Source organism: the organism of the source record quoted next, unplaced genomic scaffold, assembly GCF_019419815.1.
Source record: "Pyrus x bretschneideri cultivar Hongxiangsu unplaced genomic scaffold, Pyrus_bretschneideri_v1 Contig17, whole genome shotgun sequence".
Lineage (NCBI taxonomy): Eukaryota > Viridiplantae > Streptophyta > Magnoliopsida > Rosales > Rosaceae > Pyrus > Pyrus x bretschneideri.
Window position 1 is genome coordinate 635,752 of NW_025999468.1, and position 19,479 is coordinate 655,230.

The window sequence follows — 19,479 nt, forward strand, 5'->3', positions numbered from 1 at the left end:
AAACTATTCACAGATATTGGATTTCAGTTGCCTTCTCTACCTCAGATTTAGTGTGACAACATTTCAGCCATTGCATTGGCCTCCAATCCCGTGTTCCATGCTTATATCAAGCATGTCAAGATCGACTATCACTACATCTGAGAGCTAGTCCTTGCCAAACTTCTCACGGTTCAGTTTGTGTGCAGCTAAGATCAAAACGATGAAATTTTTTTTTCGTCGTGCAATTGTTCTCTTCTCAAACGTTGAGCAACAAGTGCAGGGTGATGAAGGTTTCATCATGCCATTTTTCACGCTACGAAATTTTGCTTTACGCGATGAACTTATATTCATCTTGAAAGTTGTTTAATGTAGTAGTGTTCTCAACGTGATAGCAAATAGAGTACAATTGACTTTATTTTAATATGTACATATTACGACCTCTTCTGCACATATACCTTCAAAACAACAGCAATGAATTTGTGGTATCATAATTCATCTTCTCCAAATTTGGTTGCACGGCAAACTTAATCATCGGAGGGGGCCCGCATGCTAGTGCAAGAGCACCGTCCGATCCATTGGGAATGTGCTCTCTCAGCACACTCTCCGTGATGAATCCCACACTGTATTCCCACCCTTCCTTACCATTCTCCACCACATACCAAACCGTGAACCTCTCATGTTGTTTAGCCCAACCATCAAGCTCTTCCCTCAGCAAAATATCATCTTCCGTCCGATTTGCGTACACCACATACATTTCAGTCTCATCTTCTGGGTCCTTCAAAATGGCCTGAGCCACTTGGTAAATTGGAGTGATCCCGGTCCCACCAGCCAGCATGGCAAGCTTCTTTGCAAACTTTGGCTTGCCATTAACCAAAAAATTACCACGACCAGTGTACTCTATGTGCCCTAAGGGACCTTTTATGTCTAGTGCGGCACCTATTGGCAGTGAGTCCAAATACTGTGACATGATTCCCCCATTTGGGAACTTAGGGTGCACATTTTTGAAGTAAACCTTGACCACCAAATCAAAGTACCCAACTTCATCAACTGAGCTGCTTGGAGTGTAAGCCCTCATGCAAAGCTTGTCCTCAATTGTAGCACACACGAAAATGTGCTTTCCCACTGGCAATCCCAAAACTTGGTCTTCTGAAGGCAATCCAAACCTGAAGAGCCTCACGTCGTGAGAGATCGACATCTTGGCTATGAGCTTACATGAGATTTTCTCACGTGGAATAAGCGCGACACTTATTGAATGTGTTACTTCTTTGATTGGGGCTAACTGTGCCATGTTAAAGGAAATAAGGTCCAACACTGACGTTGTTCTTGGTGGCCCGTGCACGGAGTTATTAGGAGAACTAGATGAGGAGTCCGAAGCATAATTCATGGACACCAACTCTCCAATTCTATAATCCTCAATCATTTTCTTGGCCTTTTCTGAGTGGATGGCGTCAAACTCTTCGGTGCAGTCAGTGCCAGCGTTGATGAGAATGCTATCAGCGCCACCAGGATGGTCGTTGAGAAAGCTAGTGCAGTCGTAGACATGGCCATGGACAACGATCCAGGCAGATTGAGAAGAGTTGTGCTTCTTAACATCTGAAATTGAGTACATCTTGGATGCACTAGTGTTCATGAAGGGTGTTGAAACACTCTTCTTTAAGGTTATGTTGGATTCAGAGTCCAAGCGTTTTTCTTTGGCCATCCATCCTCCTGATTGGTTTCCAGGTTGAGTTGGATGCTCAAACACTAGTCCTATCTCTCCCCTGTGTGGTTTGCACACATTGGTTTTCACTCGAAACCAGCAGTTGTTCATCATTCCCTGAAAAATAACACCCACAAATCAAAAATCAATTAGTGAAAAAGAATTAAAGATTAAAATATCACATAACTACTTGCGATATATTTTTTTTGTTAAATGTGTTTAAGTTACATCTTTGTAAGTGGTATTATGATAAGGTGATGTACATGTAACTTTATTTAAAATGCAATCTTCATCTATCAACATGTCATAGTTGTTACTTTTCTTCATTAATAAAGAAATATCAATGCTCAGAATTTTAATTTATCTGCCCAATGGTAGAAAAGTTCGAGCTCCAATTTTTATATTTTGATATACTATATTCGGTTTCTAAATTAGCCTCTCTCTCGAGAAATTATTCTTTGTGGCCAAAATACGGGTGGTAACCCATGTGTCATAATATAAGTGGAATGATGTTTTATTTTTTAAGTTGTTAATTTTTTAACACAGGTATCTCATCACTTGTATAGTGATAAGTGGTGTACCATTATGTATTCTAATCACACTAAAAATACTCTCCCAATAAGACAGTGATAAAAAAGATATCAAACATGTAGAGATGTGTGCGTGTAGAAATAAAATATACTAATAGGTGCATCTAGATTAAAAATATATAAATCATTTGATGTTATTAATAAAAAATAAATATATTAATTAATACTTAATTATTAATAATCACGTTATATTATTTACAAAATAATTTAAATAAATAATCCTAGCATTATACCCAAAAAAAACCCACTGACCCGCACTTCGTGGAGAAGATTCTTGTGTAGGTTGGAGCAGCCCTAATAAACAAGTATTTCTTCATTTTTTTTTCCAAGACCCAAGGATGCATGGTGTGACGTCACCAATGAAATGCAACACATTTTCAATTGCTAGATCCACGGTTTCGAGAAATTTTTAAGGGTGTGATATTCAAACGTCCTTTTTTATTTCTCTTATACATTTTGAGTTTTCGATCATCGAATCGGATGAATTGAAGAAGATTAACGAACATAAATTAATAAAAAGTGTGTGAGAAATAAAAAAAGATGTGTGTATAGCACACCCTATTTTTAATTGTGAAAGGAACACAAGTGGTGGGAAATTTTATTTTTTAAGTTATTAATTTTTTAACACATATTTCACCATTTGTATAGTAACATATGATATACTATTTCGTGTACTAATCATATTGAAAAGTCTCCACGGTTTAATTTCGGGAAAGTGACAGGTGACAATCTGATTTTTGACCCCACTAAAAGCCAGCCACATATTGCCAAGTTTGCCCTACCAAATTATTAACCTAGGAAAAAGACTAGACGATTATACTGGCCTCGAGGCCCACAAATAAAAAAGAAGAAGAAATACTTGGTTCCAGCACATGTTTTGTACTTGTAACCCTAATCCTAAATTCTAGGATTTTTATTCATTTGTTAATCACAGTTTAACACGATTATAAACAGTTTATTTATAAATTAAATTAATTCATAAGAAGGCTGAAAGTGTTCAGTATCGAGTACTTATCCATATATGTTTAGGGTTTAATTGTCCCTTAATATAGACAGTATTTAAAATGTAGAAGAAAAAAAAAAAAAGTGTGGTACTTATATCTTTACCATGACGTTCCAAATGAGTTTCTCGGGTTGAGTATTGAGTGTCTCGTCCCAAGCTCGCACTGCAATCTCTTTGGCAGCGAGTAGGTCGAGCACCTCCACTTCTAGTGACCAGAAACACCAGCACCAGTATTTCCCGTACTTGTTTGGCTTCTCCTGGTGGTCTAACGTGCACACATGCCACGTTTCACCGCCATCCATTGTTATCTCCACTCGTGTGACTTTCTTCCCGCCGCCTGTAAAAACAGAAGAGATGAATCACTAAGTACAACGTATGTAAAAGTTAAAACCCTAGCTTTTTACCTGTTTCGTTTTCAACTTTTTTTCTTCATTTTTTTTTTTCATTTTTTAAATAAAAATTATGACGTATAATCATGGAACAATAATTGTGACCTGTAATAAAATCCAAAAAACTTAGACAAATTTTTATGATTTTCGTAACGTGGTTTCCGATATTTTATCAACATGCATCGGTGTTTCATTAATCTTCATTCTTTATTTTTCAACCGAAAAGATAGGATCGACGAGACTATTAATATCACTCGTTAAAAAAGTCAGAGTGTACTTTCTTGTATACAACTTTTCTTTTATATTTTTATAAATATCGAATGAAAAATAATAATTTTGGAGTATAATGGACAAAAAAAGTCTTGAGAGACCTGTACCTACTCTTTTCCCAACTTTTATCTCAAACTCTCTTATATAACTTAGACGCAACTTGTTTTGTGCTTGAAAAATAGTTGTATAATTATAGTGTAAGCTGTATAACTCACCTGAGTATGCGTAGCCTTTCATCGTATACGGCCTCTGAGTTGTATACGAGTTGATCGGCAATATCTCCTCGTGACACGGCGTCGTTATAACGGAGTTTATATTCAGCTCGTTAATGATATACTCCGGCTTGTACCACCACGCTGCAACATAAGTTCACAACCCAACCCAACACAGTAACAGTATTAGCTTCAGATGTAAACACTAAAACAGTAAAAGAAGGTAACACTTTCACCTCACAACTGACAACTATCAATATTAGGTTTAGTCACGTCACAACTGACAACTATCACTTTCACTTTCACCTCACCTCGGCTCTAACTTTTACACCACGGGCCAACAGAAACGCTCAAATTTCAAGTGCGGACAAGGTGTTCGATAAAGTCGAAAATACCTTCAGCGTTGGCTAGCTCCGCATCGACATGCGACGGGAGCACTCGATTATCCTTGAAGTGGTAGTAGTTGTCGGATTCCGACGTCGTTACGACGATGCGCTTCAACCACTTCACCATCCGACCCCCGATAAACCCGGGTATTATGACCCGTACCGGAAACCCGTGATCCGGCGCCAAAAGCTCCCCGTTTTGCATGTATGCTAGAATAATATCCCTCGAGGGGTCCATCGCCACCTCCTTTCTCAAGCTCGTGCCGTACTTGGTTCCACCGCCACCGGGCAGGTCCTCGGCCCCCTCAAAGCACACGTTGAGGGCGCCGTTCTTGCGGCTGCGGATCCCGCACCGCTTAAGCAAGTCGCAGAGTGGGACGCCGCGCCACAAGGAGTTGGAGATGCCAGCCGCACCCCAGTTGAAGCCGATTGTCTGCTTGACGAGATTCTGTTCCTTCCTCCGGTTTCCCGCGCAGACAAGGGTAACTGGGAGCTCTCGTGGCTTGAATTCACGGACGAGCTGGTCCATGGTGAACCGGGTCGGTCGGCGGACAAGGCCGGTGATCTCCACCGTCCAGTCCTGCCATGTAGCCTTGGGGACGACGCCGTGGTTGCGGACGTAGTGGAGTGGAACCGGGGTGATGAATCCGTGGTGCATGAGGCGGGTGAGTGGCGGTTCGCAGTTGAAGGGATGTTTTCCAGTGAGGCGGACCATTGAAGAGTTACGACGCACCCAGTTGTCTGACGTGGCTTCATCTCTGGGGTCCAAGATCGACGGCTCTAATTCGTTGTTGCCTCTCCGGATTAAATCCGTGTATTCCTGGACAACGGTGTCGTCATTTTCGTCGTCGGACGACGAGTCGTTGCTGTCAACGAAGGGGGTGTTTTTCGGGGGTGTGGGATCAGAGAAGTTGAAGGAGCGGACGACTCCGTTTACCGGCGGGTTCAGCTGGAGGAACTGGCGGTTCTCGACGGAGGCCGTCATATCTCAGCCGTGTGTCGGGCACCTTTTGTGTGTGTGGAGTGAGAAAAGGGGAGAATCTTTTTTCTTTTGGGATATCTGTGTTTTGTTTTCCGAGGAAAAAGAGACGGTGGTGGAGAGTTTATATAGCAGCTCCACGGATAGATTGTTGACACGTGTCATGCGAAACGTGCGGCGCCCGGAGAAAGGAGGTGTTGGCGCGAGTGGTGAAGCCTTGGCTGTTATATGGCTGGAGGGTTAATGGCCTACAGCCATGTCGAGAGCCACACAAAAACAACTTACGTTTGCCGCCAATCAAATTAATTCAATTTTTTTTTTCTAAATATCTGCCGGTATTTCAAAAAAAAAAAGAAAATTAATGAAAAAAGTTTAAAAACTTTAAATTTTAATGATAAAGACAAAATAAAGGGTAAAATAAATAGTATCATGATTGACTTTTTAGTGTAAAAATGTGTTTTTTCGTTAAAGTGAACAGTATCGTGAGCTTTTCGTTAAAACTCCCTTAAAAAAAAGAGAATATTAAAATATATTAGTATTTCTAAAGGGTAGTCATTTTTTAGGGTCATTTTGTTTCCAGTTCCTAATCAACCTAATTATTAGAATGAAATTTTATTTGTTTAGATATTTTGATCGAGATCCTTAGCCTCGTTTAAAAGATTTAACTCATGTATTTATGCATTTAATGTCCCACAAATTATGACATTTAAACAAATTCAAATAATATTTTTAAATATAATAAATACTTAAAAATTAATTTTAGAGTAATATTGTTCTTCACAAAAATTATAGCAAAAAAATAATGTACCCACATAATTATTAACATATTTTGAAAAATAACTATTGATATAGTTTAAAACATAAATTAAATACATACAATTAGCATGGGTACATTTAGCAAAATTAAAAACGGGTACAAATAATTGAAAAATATGGGTACAAATACAAATAAGAGTTTAAAAAATATGGGCGCAAAAAGGAATTAATATATGGGTACAAATTAAACTGAAAAGAAAATCAGTACAAATAAAAAAAAATTAAAAATTAAAAAATTAAAAAAAAAAGGTTGCAAATTAAAAAAGGGTACAAACTAAAAGTAAAAGTATATGACAAAAAATTTAGCCATGAATATAAATATAACAAATGTAATGTTACTAACATTAACTGAATATGCTTAGAAATAAAAAATATTTATCATTAAAATAATTAACGTCGTTTATTAAAATCTAAGGACCTTAATAAAAAATTGAAAAGGAATAAGATTTTAATTAATGGAGAAGGAAAAATAGGGATGGGAACCTAATTTTTTTTTTATTTTTTATTATTATTTACCTCTAGTCTTCCCTAGAACAATTAATTCACCTTATCGTTTGTCAAAAATAAATATTTTTATTTATTTATATTGCTTGTTGTACAAATATAATGTATTTTCGAATGGTGAGAAATGGGTGGAAATTTTCTAGAACATTTTTGAAATGATATTATCCAACTTAGCTAAATTAGGAAAGTGGGAATGGCACCAATATTCTAAGACCGGTATTATCATTGTGAGATGTAAATTAATGAGGATGCATGGATTTGTAGTTTTGTACGTTCATCGTTGCATGGAAGCTTCATTTGGTGACTGATTCGGCCGGGATAGGGCCCGCTCTGTTAAGATTTAAAATTATACACAATGGAGCGTAAACACTGCCCAGATATTAACTTCCCTTGTCGACACGGTTTCATCACTAAATGGAATGAAGTCTTTTTTTTGGGATTGGTATGTAATTGGATCGGGACAAGTGTGGTTCTTTGGTGTGGAGAAATTTTTTATTGTAGTCGGAACACGGATAATACATCACGTATTTTTATATAAGTGGTGGAAAATTTAATTTTTTCAGTTATTAACTTTTAACACACATATTCCACCATTTATATAATAACACGTGATGTACCATTCCGTATACCAATTACACTGAAAAATCTCTCCTTGATGTGGAACCGGCTCATCTGTTTTGTTTTACTTATTATGTATGAAAACCAAAATCAATGGTAATGACTTTTATTCATGTCAAATTTTGCGTATACTAACATTTAGGATATTCATTAATTTTTGGTTCCATTAAAGGGCAAGAAGGGTCAGCTAACTTTTCGAATTTCAGTGAATCTTCATGGATAACTTTGGTGCTTTTCCATTGAAGGTTGGAGTTGTCCTTCATAAATGCCCTCCAACCTTGATAAAATGCCTCAAAGAGGAGTTGTTGTTCTTATTATTTTTTTATTAAAAAAAAATCAACTTGAGCATTATATTCTTGATATGTGTTGAAGTAATGAATTTTCTCAATTGGAAAGAATTGGTAGTCTTGCAAAAAAAAAAAAAAAATGGTGGAGACGAGGAGGAATAGAGTATACATTCATGTGTATTTACTAATTATATTGGCATCGATTCTATATGTTGCTACTGCTTCAGCGGAAATAGCATTTTCCGCTTATGAATATTGTGACAAGTCTATTGTGTAACCAAATGGGAAATCATGGTTGAATGATAGCATGGTGGTTTATATTGAGAGCAATATTTTTTTCTTCCATTGATAATGAAGCTATAATGTAGCGTTTTCAAAATATGACAACGCATCATGGACAATTATGATTTGTATTTTAAGGTTATTATATCTAAGAAATGTTTGTGAACTTTACATGTGAGCCTCCGAATAACTTTTCCTGGATTTGCCACCGGTGATACCTGAAAATGAATGTATCCTATATATTCTTTATTTTTTCAACAAACGATATTATTTATACTAAGGGGGAAGGGGTGGGCTTAGCCTCACAATGGGTTAGCAATAATGTGGTTCAAATTCGTCTTTGGCAAGAATCGAACTTAAAATTTTTCACTTACAAGTGAAGAGGAATGCAATTAAATCGTAGTACTAAGTGGCATACAAAAATGCTACTCAATTATTCACATCCATGTTCCTTCTAATTATGCATTCCTTCTAACAAAAATGATACTCTTTACCATCAATTTATATCATCATTTGTATCATCCTTCTAATGAAGATAGGACCCACATGTGTTGGTGGGCCCTACTTCTATTAAAGAGATAGTACAAATAGATGGTAAAGTGTAGCATTAATCCCTTATTCCTTTATACCCCTATACTAGGTAAGTAAACATGTCATTAGAGTTTATTAGGCAAAGTTGGAAAAAAAAAATCTATATAGTATGTAAAAGCGACAACAAGCGCCACTTAGTACTACGATCTAGTGGTATTATTTTTTTCTTGTGAGAGGCCTCAGGTTCGATTTTTGTCAAAGGCGACTTTGAACCACATTATTGCCAGCTTATTATGAGACTTAGCCCACTCTCCCACCAACTTAGTGTCAATATTCTTTTTTTTTTTTTTTTTTTTGGTCAAACGATAGATTTTGTTAGATTAGATGTTAGATTAGCCACCGACAGGGTTCAAACCCACACCGTCATGTAAGTGCTCAACACCTTTCCAAAACTGTGGGCCACTTGCACTTAATGTAAATAATATCGTTTGTTCAAAAAAAATAGAGACAACGAGAGGATATAGCTAGCCAGGGATTTGTTTGTACGCCTGTGTTGTATCCATACAACTTTTGGAAATGAGAGTCAGTTTACATTTTCATAAATTATAAAGTAAATTGGAGCGTTGATATTGAAAATTATGTAAATCAAAAATTCATTAAATTGTCACTTAGTACTACAGTCAAGTGGTATTCCTCTTCACTTGTAAGTAAAATGTCTTAAGTTTGATTCTCGCCAAAGGCAAATTTGAACCACGTTATTCCTAGCCTATTGTGAGGGTAAGCCTCTCTCTCTTTCTCTCTCTCTCTCTCTCTCTCTCTCTCTTCCCTTAGTGTAGATTAAATTGATATCTTAATGTGACAAAATGTGGAGTATTAGTTCTTGAGCTAAATCTGTAATAATTTTTGTCAAAATTAAGTACATGACAAACATGTGTTTTAAAGTCTCGATTCATATATCGTCCTTGCAAAAATTCAATTCAATCCAAAGTCATTTGCCTATTTAATTATCACGATCAAATTTTAATGTTTCTTAGAAAATAAAGTGTTCATCATTTCTTTGAACTCAATTAGATGCCTTAAATATTTTCCGCTTTTGCTAATATTGTGCAAGGATGATCTATGAGGTGCAACTTGAAAAATAGACTATTCGGATTATTAAAGCTTGATATGGTGTTGGTCCAACAATTAATCTCCATTTTAAAAAACAAATAGGATCCCTTCCCTTAAAGGCTTCCGACAAAAATATATGTACAATGTCACAGTTTACTCGTTAAAAAGACTTACATGCATGCTTATGTAATAAAATTTCTCCCACGTTTGGCGCCAAGGACAATTTTCATATACCAATTCCCCAATTTTCACCCAATTATAAGGAATTGACTTATTTGAAAGTACTTTTGAAATGATTGAAAGCGGTTTTAATAAAAGTATTTTTGAAATTAATCCTTAGTTAAAATATAAGTAAATTCTTAAAAAAGAAACACTTGAAAAACGTTTTATAAGAATCCCCAATTATGTACTTATTATAGGAAGCACTATAAAAAACGCTTTTATTCATTGTAAATACACTTTCAAAATAGCCATACGGTAGACATTGTAGTTGTATCTCAGTCTTCTTGTTGGTAAATTGTCATAACAAAATGGGAATGGTTTTAAGATTTTCCCACAAGAACCTTTATCTCATGGTCGAAGTTTTTGTATTGATATTATTTGTATTAAAATCCCATAATCTCATTATAACAGTATGAACCATAGCTTTATTTTTCTGCAAAAATGCTTTTGCTTTTCATGCATAATTTTTTTTCCAGCCTTCCTGTTTCATATATAAATACGGTGGAGATGAATTTCCAATGCATTAATATTACACATATTTAACATTTAATTACTTCTTTTATCCTGTTTTTCCATATATACCTTTTTCTGCTTTGGTCAGATGCATATGATATGAAAGTTGCCACTATAGATCGAGGTCCTAGACGTACACGACGGTCCTTCAAGATGAGGAATCTATCGAGGTCCTAGACTCGAGTATAATGTGTAGTCAACATCCGTATATTTTATTGGTTATCACAAAAGAAAAAATACTTATGTATTCATTTAGTACATCTCATGTTCCTCATCTTACAAGAGTATAAGATAGAAGATTTTAATTAAGACGTACGTTCAAACCTGTATATGCATGTATAAGTAGTGTTCTAAAAAAGGGCCTAGGCGGCTACCTAGGTGCTAGGAGGAGGGTGACCGAGGCGTTTTCTTGCAAAACGGTGGGAAAAAGCAGATGGGCTCTAGGCGGAGCTAGGCAGTTTTTTTATTTTTTTTATTTTTTTTGAAATTGAAATTGAAATTGAAAAAAAAAAATCCTATCTTTATTCTAACTTTCTAAGTTCCCGTTCCCTACATGCGCCTATGTTTATACCTTGAAATTTTGTTAATTTTATAGAATAGGTGTGTATCAACTTAAAATCCGGGATGCTAAAGACAATTACTATATTTCCTTATTTTCCTCCCATTTTTCATTTTATGTGGTTTTAAATTGTGAACTTGTTGTACAGGTGTCATCCTACAATACTCCTCACTATGGTTATATGGCATATATGCTTAATATGTTTTTAAATTTTGGACTTGTTGGATACTTTTTTTGCATTTTATCGTTCTTTTATTATCTTATCCTTATATTTCATACAAGTATAATTTTTTGTAAGTGTCAATATACACTTATTTACAAGAAATTTACCTAAATCCGCCTAGGCACTAGGCGCTAGCCCGCAGCCCGACTAGTGCCTAGCGTTTTTTAGAACCTTGTGCAGAAGCAAAACTAGATATATGGATGTGCACTACTATATACAAAGGAGGAATATATAAGGTCATCTCCAATGGAGATGTCTAAAGGTTTAAAAGCCAAAAAATAGAATGACTTGTTCAAAAACTCATCTCCCACCAATGACTACGCTATAATTTTATGGAATCCACCAGAACATTATTTGGCCAAACGGGCATCAGGTTGGCCAATATAGACCCCTTCTTAGATACTTTTTGAGGTCCAGTCCATCATATGAAATAATTGATTTAAATTAATTAACAGCATGCTAGATTTGAAAACATCCAATGGTAGTTTAAAGTATAAACTTTTCTTAATAGTATGGCCTAACATTTTTTATTTAAAAATAAAATTTGCAAGACTATAATTCTGAACGGGACTATATTTAGCCCTTTTAGTTAGAGATGGCCTAACCCAGTTATCACTTAGCAGTATTCCATTGATCTGTTTTGAATCTCAACAACTTTTTGTCCCTGGAGGTCTCTATATGCGTAGTGAGAGGCAATCCTCTTACCCATACGAGAAAAATCCAGCTAAAGTTGATATATAAATTATATTTCAATGTATAGTTTTTCAGTACTTTTCTGTTTCCAAGTACACAAGTTAATTAAAATCATGATTGGATAAGTCCATATAATTTTGTGTGCTGTTAATTAGTTAGGAATATGTAGGTGCAACATATATATTTTGGTTCAGTTAACAAATTAATGGAGCGTAAAATTTCGATCCAACCCTAATAGCCTTGAATAATTTTTTTCTTGGAATTTTTTAAACTATTTCTTTGATTGGCGTACGTAGGGTTTTGTAAATTACACTGTGCAAGGATAGAATTTAAGTTTCATAGAGTTAATTCTTTTGCTTGGAAGAAACATTTGGATTGAGGACTTGAGTTTAAAATAAATACAAAATTATTTCATTCATCTCACACCACTTGAGTTAAAATTAAGTAACTGAGAATATTTGTTTGCTAATATTCCGTTTTTTATTACTCATATAAATGGAAAGAGACGTGCTTTTTTTTGGATAAATTTGTGTGTTTTAATGTGGGAATTTATCAAGTACATGGAATTATTGTTAAAATTAATGGAATTCTACAGTACGTATTAAAATGGGTAATGTACCTTTGTTTTAATAAAACTATTAGTGACTATGGAATTATACCTACAATCATTATTTATTTTTGGGCTAGTTACTGACTTTTATGTTCAATGTTCAAATTACAAAAAATGTAAGATTACATTATAATCGTTAAAGTTTACAGTCCAAGGTTATATAATAATGATAAATCTATAGTTGATAGTACATAATGACATTATTATTACTATAACAAAGTTGGTTTTACGTTGTGAACGTCATATGACACTATCAAGATAAGTTGTTATGAGTGGACATAATTGCATTGTAAAACCATCGTTCAAATTAAAACATATTGTATACTAACCGTATATGAAGTATACGATTAATCACTTAGGGAAATCGTGTTGCATTCGATTCCTCTTTATGGAAAGGGCAGCAAACTATTCAAACACTGTTTGTGGCGAAAAGTTGTATGAAACAAGTACCTTAATTAACTTTTTTAATACAGGTGTAGATCGCATATAAAAGTATACACAAGATGCTAATTAGTAGCTCCATTTAGAATATGATTGATCCGATCTTGTACCATTAAAATAAGTCCAAATTGACAGACTGATATAATGGTAAAAGTTAAAGGGAAGAACAGGTCGACTCAAAGCCAAGCAAGTAATAAAGGTAAGATGTGAAGTGGCGCATGGAGTTCCCAATAGCCAATTGACAAAAAAAATGGGGCATGAGTATATGGTTTTTCATGCTGAAACCAAGCACAAGAGAGAGAGAGAGAGAGAGAGAGAGAGAGAGAGAGAGACAGACAGACAGAGAGATGGGTCAAGGCTCAAGGGGTGTAGTAACTAAAACGCAAGGGGTCACGACCCACAGCATCACAACTGGATGGGTCAAGGCTCAAGGGGTGCAGTAACTAAAACGGAAAGGGTCACGACCCACAGCATCACAACTGGGGGACAGCATCACAACTGGGGGGCGGCTCATAGATAACTGAGGGGGTTAAGCATGAAATTGATCTCTGCCCTTTGGTGAAGCATGGAGCCACCTTGGTATTTGGTGGCTCATAATCTCTCTTAAATTCTCTCTCCCTCTGCCACCACTATCGGACAAAATCATTGTCAAAATTGAATACCGTCCATAGGCTGGTACTTGGGCGGGTCATTTTAAACCTTTTCTTTTTGGTTAAAAGTTCGTTGAAAAAGATTATTCATGTGCGCGTGAACGATTGATCCATACATTTATGTACAATTGACGGTCGCAAAATACACGTCAACATAACATAAGACAAATCTTGCTAGTTGTTATGGGACTTTAATTTTTTGGCTTTTGGGTGCATATATGCTTTGAATTTCAAACTGATAATGCCACAGTATCACATTTTGCTCATGTGGCATCAGATTTTTTGTGAGTAGCTTAATCCAACTGTAATTGATAAGAAAGTTTAATCATCCTCGTTGATCAGCGGGAGAGCTGTCTAGAAGCTGTCTATAACCCATTGGCCTGAAAGAATGGATGTATAGTTGGTAAAGAGAAACGAATTTTTATTCTTTTCTTTATTTGACAACATAAATCTCTCTAATTAACCATGGATGTTCATAAAGCTACTTTCATGTAGAAAATCGTAAACCAATACATTAGAATTGGAGTAGTACTAAAGATATATTGCAGATCATACAAAGATTTTGCTAATTAGAGCTTATGTTTGGGGCTTAATTTTCTAATATCATTCTTCTCACCAAGGAGGAAAATATATAATGTACAAGTGTGATTTACAAGGAAAGAAATAAACATCAAATAATCTAATTACAATTTGATTATAAGGACTCAAAAAGGTAACTAAACTAATTACAAAAGGTCAACTCTCCAACACTCCCCCAGTTGGTGCATAAATGTCGTTCATGCCCAACTTGACAAGAGAGTTGTAGAACGCTTGACTTGCAATAACTTTAATTAAGATATCCGCTAATTGATCCTTTGACTTTACGAACGGGAATTGAATAATATTCCCATCCAACTTCTCCTTAATGAAGTGTCTGTCAACTTCCACGTGTTTTGTGCGATCATGTTGAATTGGGTTGTGTAAGATATCGATAGCTGCTTTATTATCACAAAATAAATCTGAGGCTGAATTCGAAGGATACCCGAGTTCACCAAGTAATCTCCGAAGCCATAATAGTTCACATACTCCTTTTGCCATACCTCTGTGTTCCGCCTCTGCACTTGATAAAACGACCACTTTCTGTTTCTTACTCCGCCAAGTCACTAAGTTTCCTCCCACAAATGTAAAGTAACCAGATGTGGACCGATGATCAGTACCGTTGCCGGCCCAATCTGCATCAATGTAACCCTCTATTCGACAATGATCATTCTTGGAAAACATGATGCCTCTACCTGGTGAGGACTTCAGGTATCGTAGGATACGTTCAACTGCACCTATATGTGCCTCACTCGGAGAATGCATAAATTGACTAATAACACTTACTGCGTATGCAATATCAGGCCTAGTGTGAGATAAATAAATTAAACTCCCAACTGACCTTTGATAACGATCTCTGTTAGTGGGAACTTGATCAGGGTGCACGGCAAGATGGTGATTTTGGACTATAGGGGTGTCAGCCGGTTTACAATCAAGCATTCTGGTTTCAGCTAATAAGTCTAGAACATATTTTCTTTGAGACAGAAATATACCTTGTTTAGATCGAGCTACTTCTATCCCCAAGAAATATTTCAAACCACCAAGATCTTTCATCTTGAACTCGGTTGCTAGGTAATCTTTGAGCCTTGAGATTTCCTCTTTGTCATCACCCGTAACAATCATATCGTCCACATAGATGATAAGTGCTGTCAATTTCCCCATTCGACGTTTCAAGAAAAGTGTTTATCGGAATTGCTCTGCCTGAACCCATATTTCCTCATAGCAGTCCGGAACCTCCCAAACCATGCTCGAGGTGATTGTTTCAACCCATACAACGCTTTATTCAACTTGCACAGTACTCCGGGTTGTAAAACCGATGCATAAGTAGGTGGAATATCCATATACACTTCTTCTTTAAGATTACCATGTAAGACAGCATTTTTCACATCAAATTGCTGTAATCGCCAATTTAAGTTGGCCGTCAATGAAAGCAATACTCTTACCGTATTAATCTTGGCTACTGGGGCAAATGTCTCTGTATAATCAACACCATACGTTTGAGTGTATCCTTTGGCCACCAATCCAGCTTTGTATCGTTCAACAGACCCATCAGCTTTGTACTTGATGGTGTACACCCATCGACACCCAACTCTTTTCTTTCCTTAGGGAAGTGAAACTAAATCCCACGTTTGATTTTTCTGGAGTGCAGCCATTTCTTCCTCCATTGCCTTGGTCCATCGATCGTCAGATAGTGCCTCCTTCAATGAACTTGGTGTGTTATCATTAGATATTTGTTGTACAAAAGCTTTGTCGGGTTCTAATAACTTCTGTAATGACACATAGTTGGCAATAGGGTATTTAGAGCCTTTCGTTGTGTCTGGTGAATATCGATTGGGTGGCTTTCCCAGTTGTGCCTGAAAGGTAATTGATAATTCGGAACAACGGTATCATCAACAGGGATAGTAGAGCTTACCTTAGGAATATTCTTAAGAGTATGGTCATCTGGTGGTACTATATTTGGAGATGAGGGGGGAGTAGTATCAGTAGAAGTCTCAAATTTGACAAGTGGCAGCACTGTTGCCGTGGGTGAGGATAGCATTGCCGTGCCTGCCGTTGATTCTGTGGGCAGCACTACAGCTGTTGTTGGCTGAGCTAGTAGCGCAGCCGCTATAGGCTCGGCTAGTGGCAGTGGAAGATCAATACTATCATTCCAATCCTTCTCATGATGTTGTGTCTCCCCCTGATGAGGAGGATTGGAAGAATCCGAATGGTAATACATCTCAAACTTAGAAAAAATGACATCGATAGTAACATACATTTGACAGGAATGAGGGTGGTAACAACGGTACCCTTTCTGATGGAGTCCGTACCCCATAAAAATACAACGAATAGCACACGGTTCAAGTTTCGTCCGTTGATTTTTATGAAGATAAACAAATGCAACACATCCAAAAACCCGAGGTAGGAGTACCAAAATCGACGGTAGATGCACGAAAGTAGCAAAGACTTGTAAGAGAGTAAGAAAATCCAGGACTTTGGATGGCAGACGGTTGATAAGATAAGTGGCGGTTTGAAGAGCAACATCCCAAGAAGAATGGGGAACAGACGCCCCAATCAAGAATGAGCGAGCCATTTCTAAGAGATGACGATTTTTGTGCTCAGCCACCCCGTTCTGTTGAGGAGTCTGAGGACAAGTAGTTTCGTGAAGAATTCCTTGATTAGTTAAATAATGGGAAAATTCATTATTAACATATTCACCACCGTTATCAAAACGCAAAATCCGTATTGTAGTAGAAAACTGTGTCTGAACCATGGTGTGGAAGGTCTTAAAAGCTGAAAAAACATTACTTTTATGCTTAAGAAGATATAACCACGTCATCCGTGTGCAATCGTCTATGAATGTTACAAACCATCGAATACCAGATGAAGTAGTAATTGGAGATGGTCCCCAAACATCCGAATGAACAAGACCAAAAGGAATAACACTTTTATTAGAATTCAACGGATAAGAAACACGGTGACTCTTGGTGAGTATGCAAGTGTCACATTTAAAGTCTGAAACTGAACAACCAACAAATAAATCCGGAAACATATGCTGCAAATAACTGAAAGATGGATGACCTAAACGGTGATGCCATAACCATATCTGACGCCTCTTGTGATCAACAGTTCCTTGGGTAAAAGTGACCAGTCCTGTACTGACATCATCCACAAAATAGAGATCCCCCCTCTTAGTACCATGACCAATTATCTCATTCGTGAGAATATCCTGTATAAGACAAAACTTTAGATACATTAGCACATAACAGTTCAATTGTTCAGTAGCTTGGCTAGGAGACATCAATTTATGCTTTAGTGAAAGTATGTACGAGGCAAAGAGAGAATGGGCGTGAGGCGCACGGTGCCAGCGCCAGTTACCGGTGAGGTGACTCCATTAGCATTAGTAATACTACGTTGGAATGGAACAGTATCACAAGCTAAACCAGTGGGATCATAAGTCATATGGTATGTGGCACCGAAGTCAATGATCCATCTGGATGGAGTAGCATCACTATTCATATTAAAAACATAACCACAGTTACCTGAGGACTCCAGAGACATGTCGGAAAAACTCGAAACTAGACTTGGATCATCTTGAGATATCAAAGATAATTGGGACATGGAGGTGGCGAGATTGGCTTGCCCAAGCTTGGCTTGCTCGTCTCGTTCCCATTGTTTCTGAAGCTTTAACGGTTCCCACCAGTCAGGATAGCCATGCAATTGGAAGCAATTATCATGGCCATGCTTTTCACTACCGCAATAAGTACAACCACCAGCCGGGATGGGTGCTTTAGGACTAGGAGGATGTGGACCCATGGTGGGCCGTGAGGCCGGCCTAGCAGCAAAGAGCAAGCCCTGTGCTAGGCTTGGGGCAGTAGTCTGGGGTTGCAGTCCTGGGCTCAGTGCAGGTGACTTATCGGGGGCACGAGGATGAGGTGGAGCTATGGCTCGTGTGGCAGGCCAAGCCACCATGGCTGCCCCATTTGGCAGTTGTGCTCCGGTATTCATCACAGCTTGTCGCATTCCTTCCTGGAGAACATAGGCAAAAGTTTTTTCGACGAAAGGAAGGGGCTCAGTTCGTAGAATATCATTACTAATTTTATCAAACATCTCATCCAATCCTGCAAGCAAAGTGTACACACAATCCGTTTGAACAATTTTATTAAAAATTTCAATATCAGTACCGTACTTCATCCGATTAGGTCGACGATAATCAATCTCCTGCCACAAAGATTGAAGATCACTATAGTATGTCTCCACCGGTCGTCCATCTTGCCTCATGCGAGAGGCCTTGCAGGTAAGATCATAGACTTAAGATATATCGGAGCCGTCATAATACGTGCGAGCAACCGCATCCCACACTTCCTTTGCTGTCGGTGGTCGAACAAAGTACCCAATCAAATTGGGTTCCATAGAGTTGATGGGCCAACCCTTCACAATAGCGTTCTTCGTACGCCATTTGGTGAAGGCCAGATAGTCGATAGGTGGTTAGGGATTACTCCCAAACAAGTAGCCCAACTTGTCTTTTCCAGCAACAAACATCTCAACAATCTGAGACCAAACTCCATAATTAGCATCATTAAGTTTGACGCCAATTGAAGCAGTAAACGAATCATGATGGACAATCTATGTAACAACTTGCGGTATAGGTAGGGTAGGATTCATGGTAGGGTCGGTTAGGGTAGTAGTGTTTAGGGTTGTAGTGTTTAGTGTAAGAGTAGAATCGGTTAGGATGGGGTTGTTTCCACCATGAAGTGGTGGTAGGTTTTCCATGGGAGGGCCGAGTTTGTTTGAAGGAACGGGCAGAGCAGAAATCCTAGGATCTCTGCTCTGATACCATGCTAATTAGAGCTTATCTTTGGGGCTTAATTTTCTTATATCATTCTTCTCACTAAGGAGGAAAATATATACTGTACAAAAGTGATTTACAAGGAAAGAAATAAACATCAAATAACCTAATTACAATTTGATTATAAAGACTCAAAAAGGTAACTAAACTAATTACAAAAGGTCAACTCTCCAACAGATTTATGAGATACAACAAATATCCAAATGAATTATAGAACTAAAGAGCTTGAATAGCATCAAGATGATGAGTAGGTAGTGATGAATTTACATTGGCAACTAGTAATAGATTCATCGATGTGAGTTAGGGAAATATCTTAATTAAATGCATTCTTTTGTAGTGATCTTAAAGCATTACGCTACCTTCCATCACTAGTTACGCTGTTACTGACAAAAACAAGAAAACTATTATGTTGCCCTTAATCACCACCATGCTAACCCCCAATAGCTTAATCTCAGCTAAATTCTCAAGCATGCACGTCCCATACCATACTTATACCACTTGGCTCCCAA

The 19,479-nt window shown here is 37.3% G+C and overlaps 1 protein-coding gene across 1 annotated transcript; it reads right to left on the reverse strand.

Moving 5' to 3' along the window:
* Positions 1–436: 436 nt before the first annotated feature.
* Positions 437–5,513, reverse strand: LOC103956979 (nitrate reductase [NADH]-like). The gene is given in 4 exon segments (NM_001319810.1): positions 437–1,795; positions 3,376–3,608; positions 4,146–4,286; positions 4,538–5,513. Coding segments are annotated over 4 exon segments (2,709 nt in total).
* Positions 5,514–19,479: the final 13,966 nt, after the last annotated feature.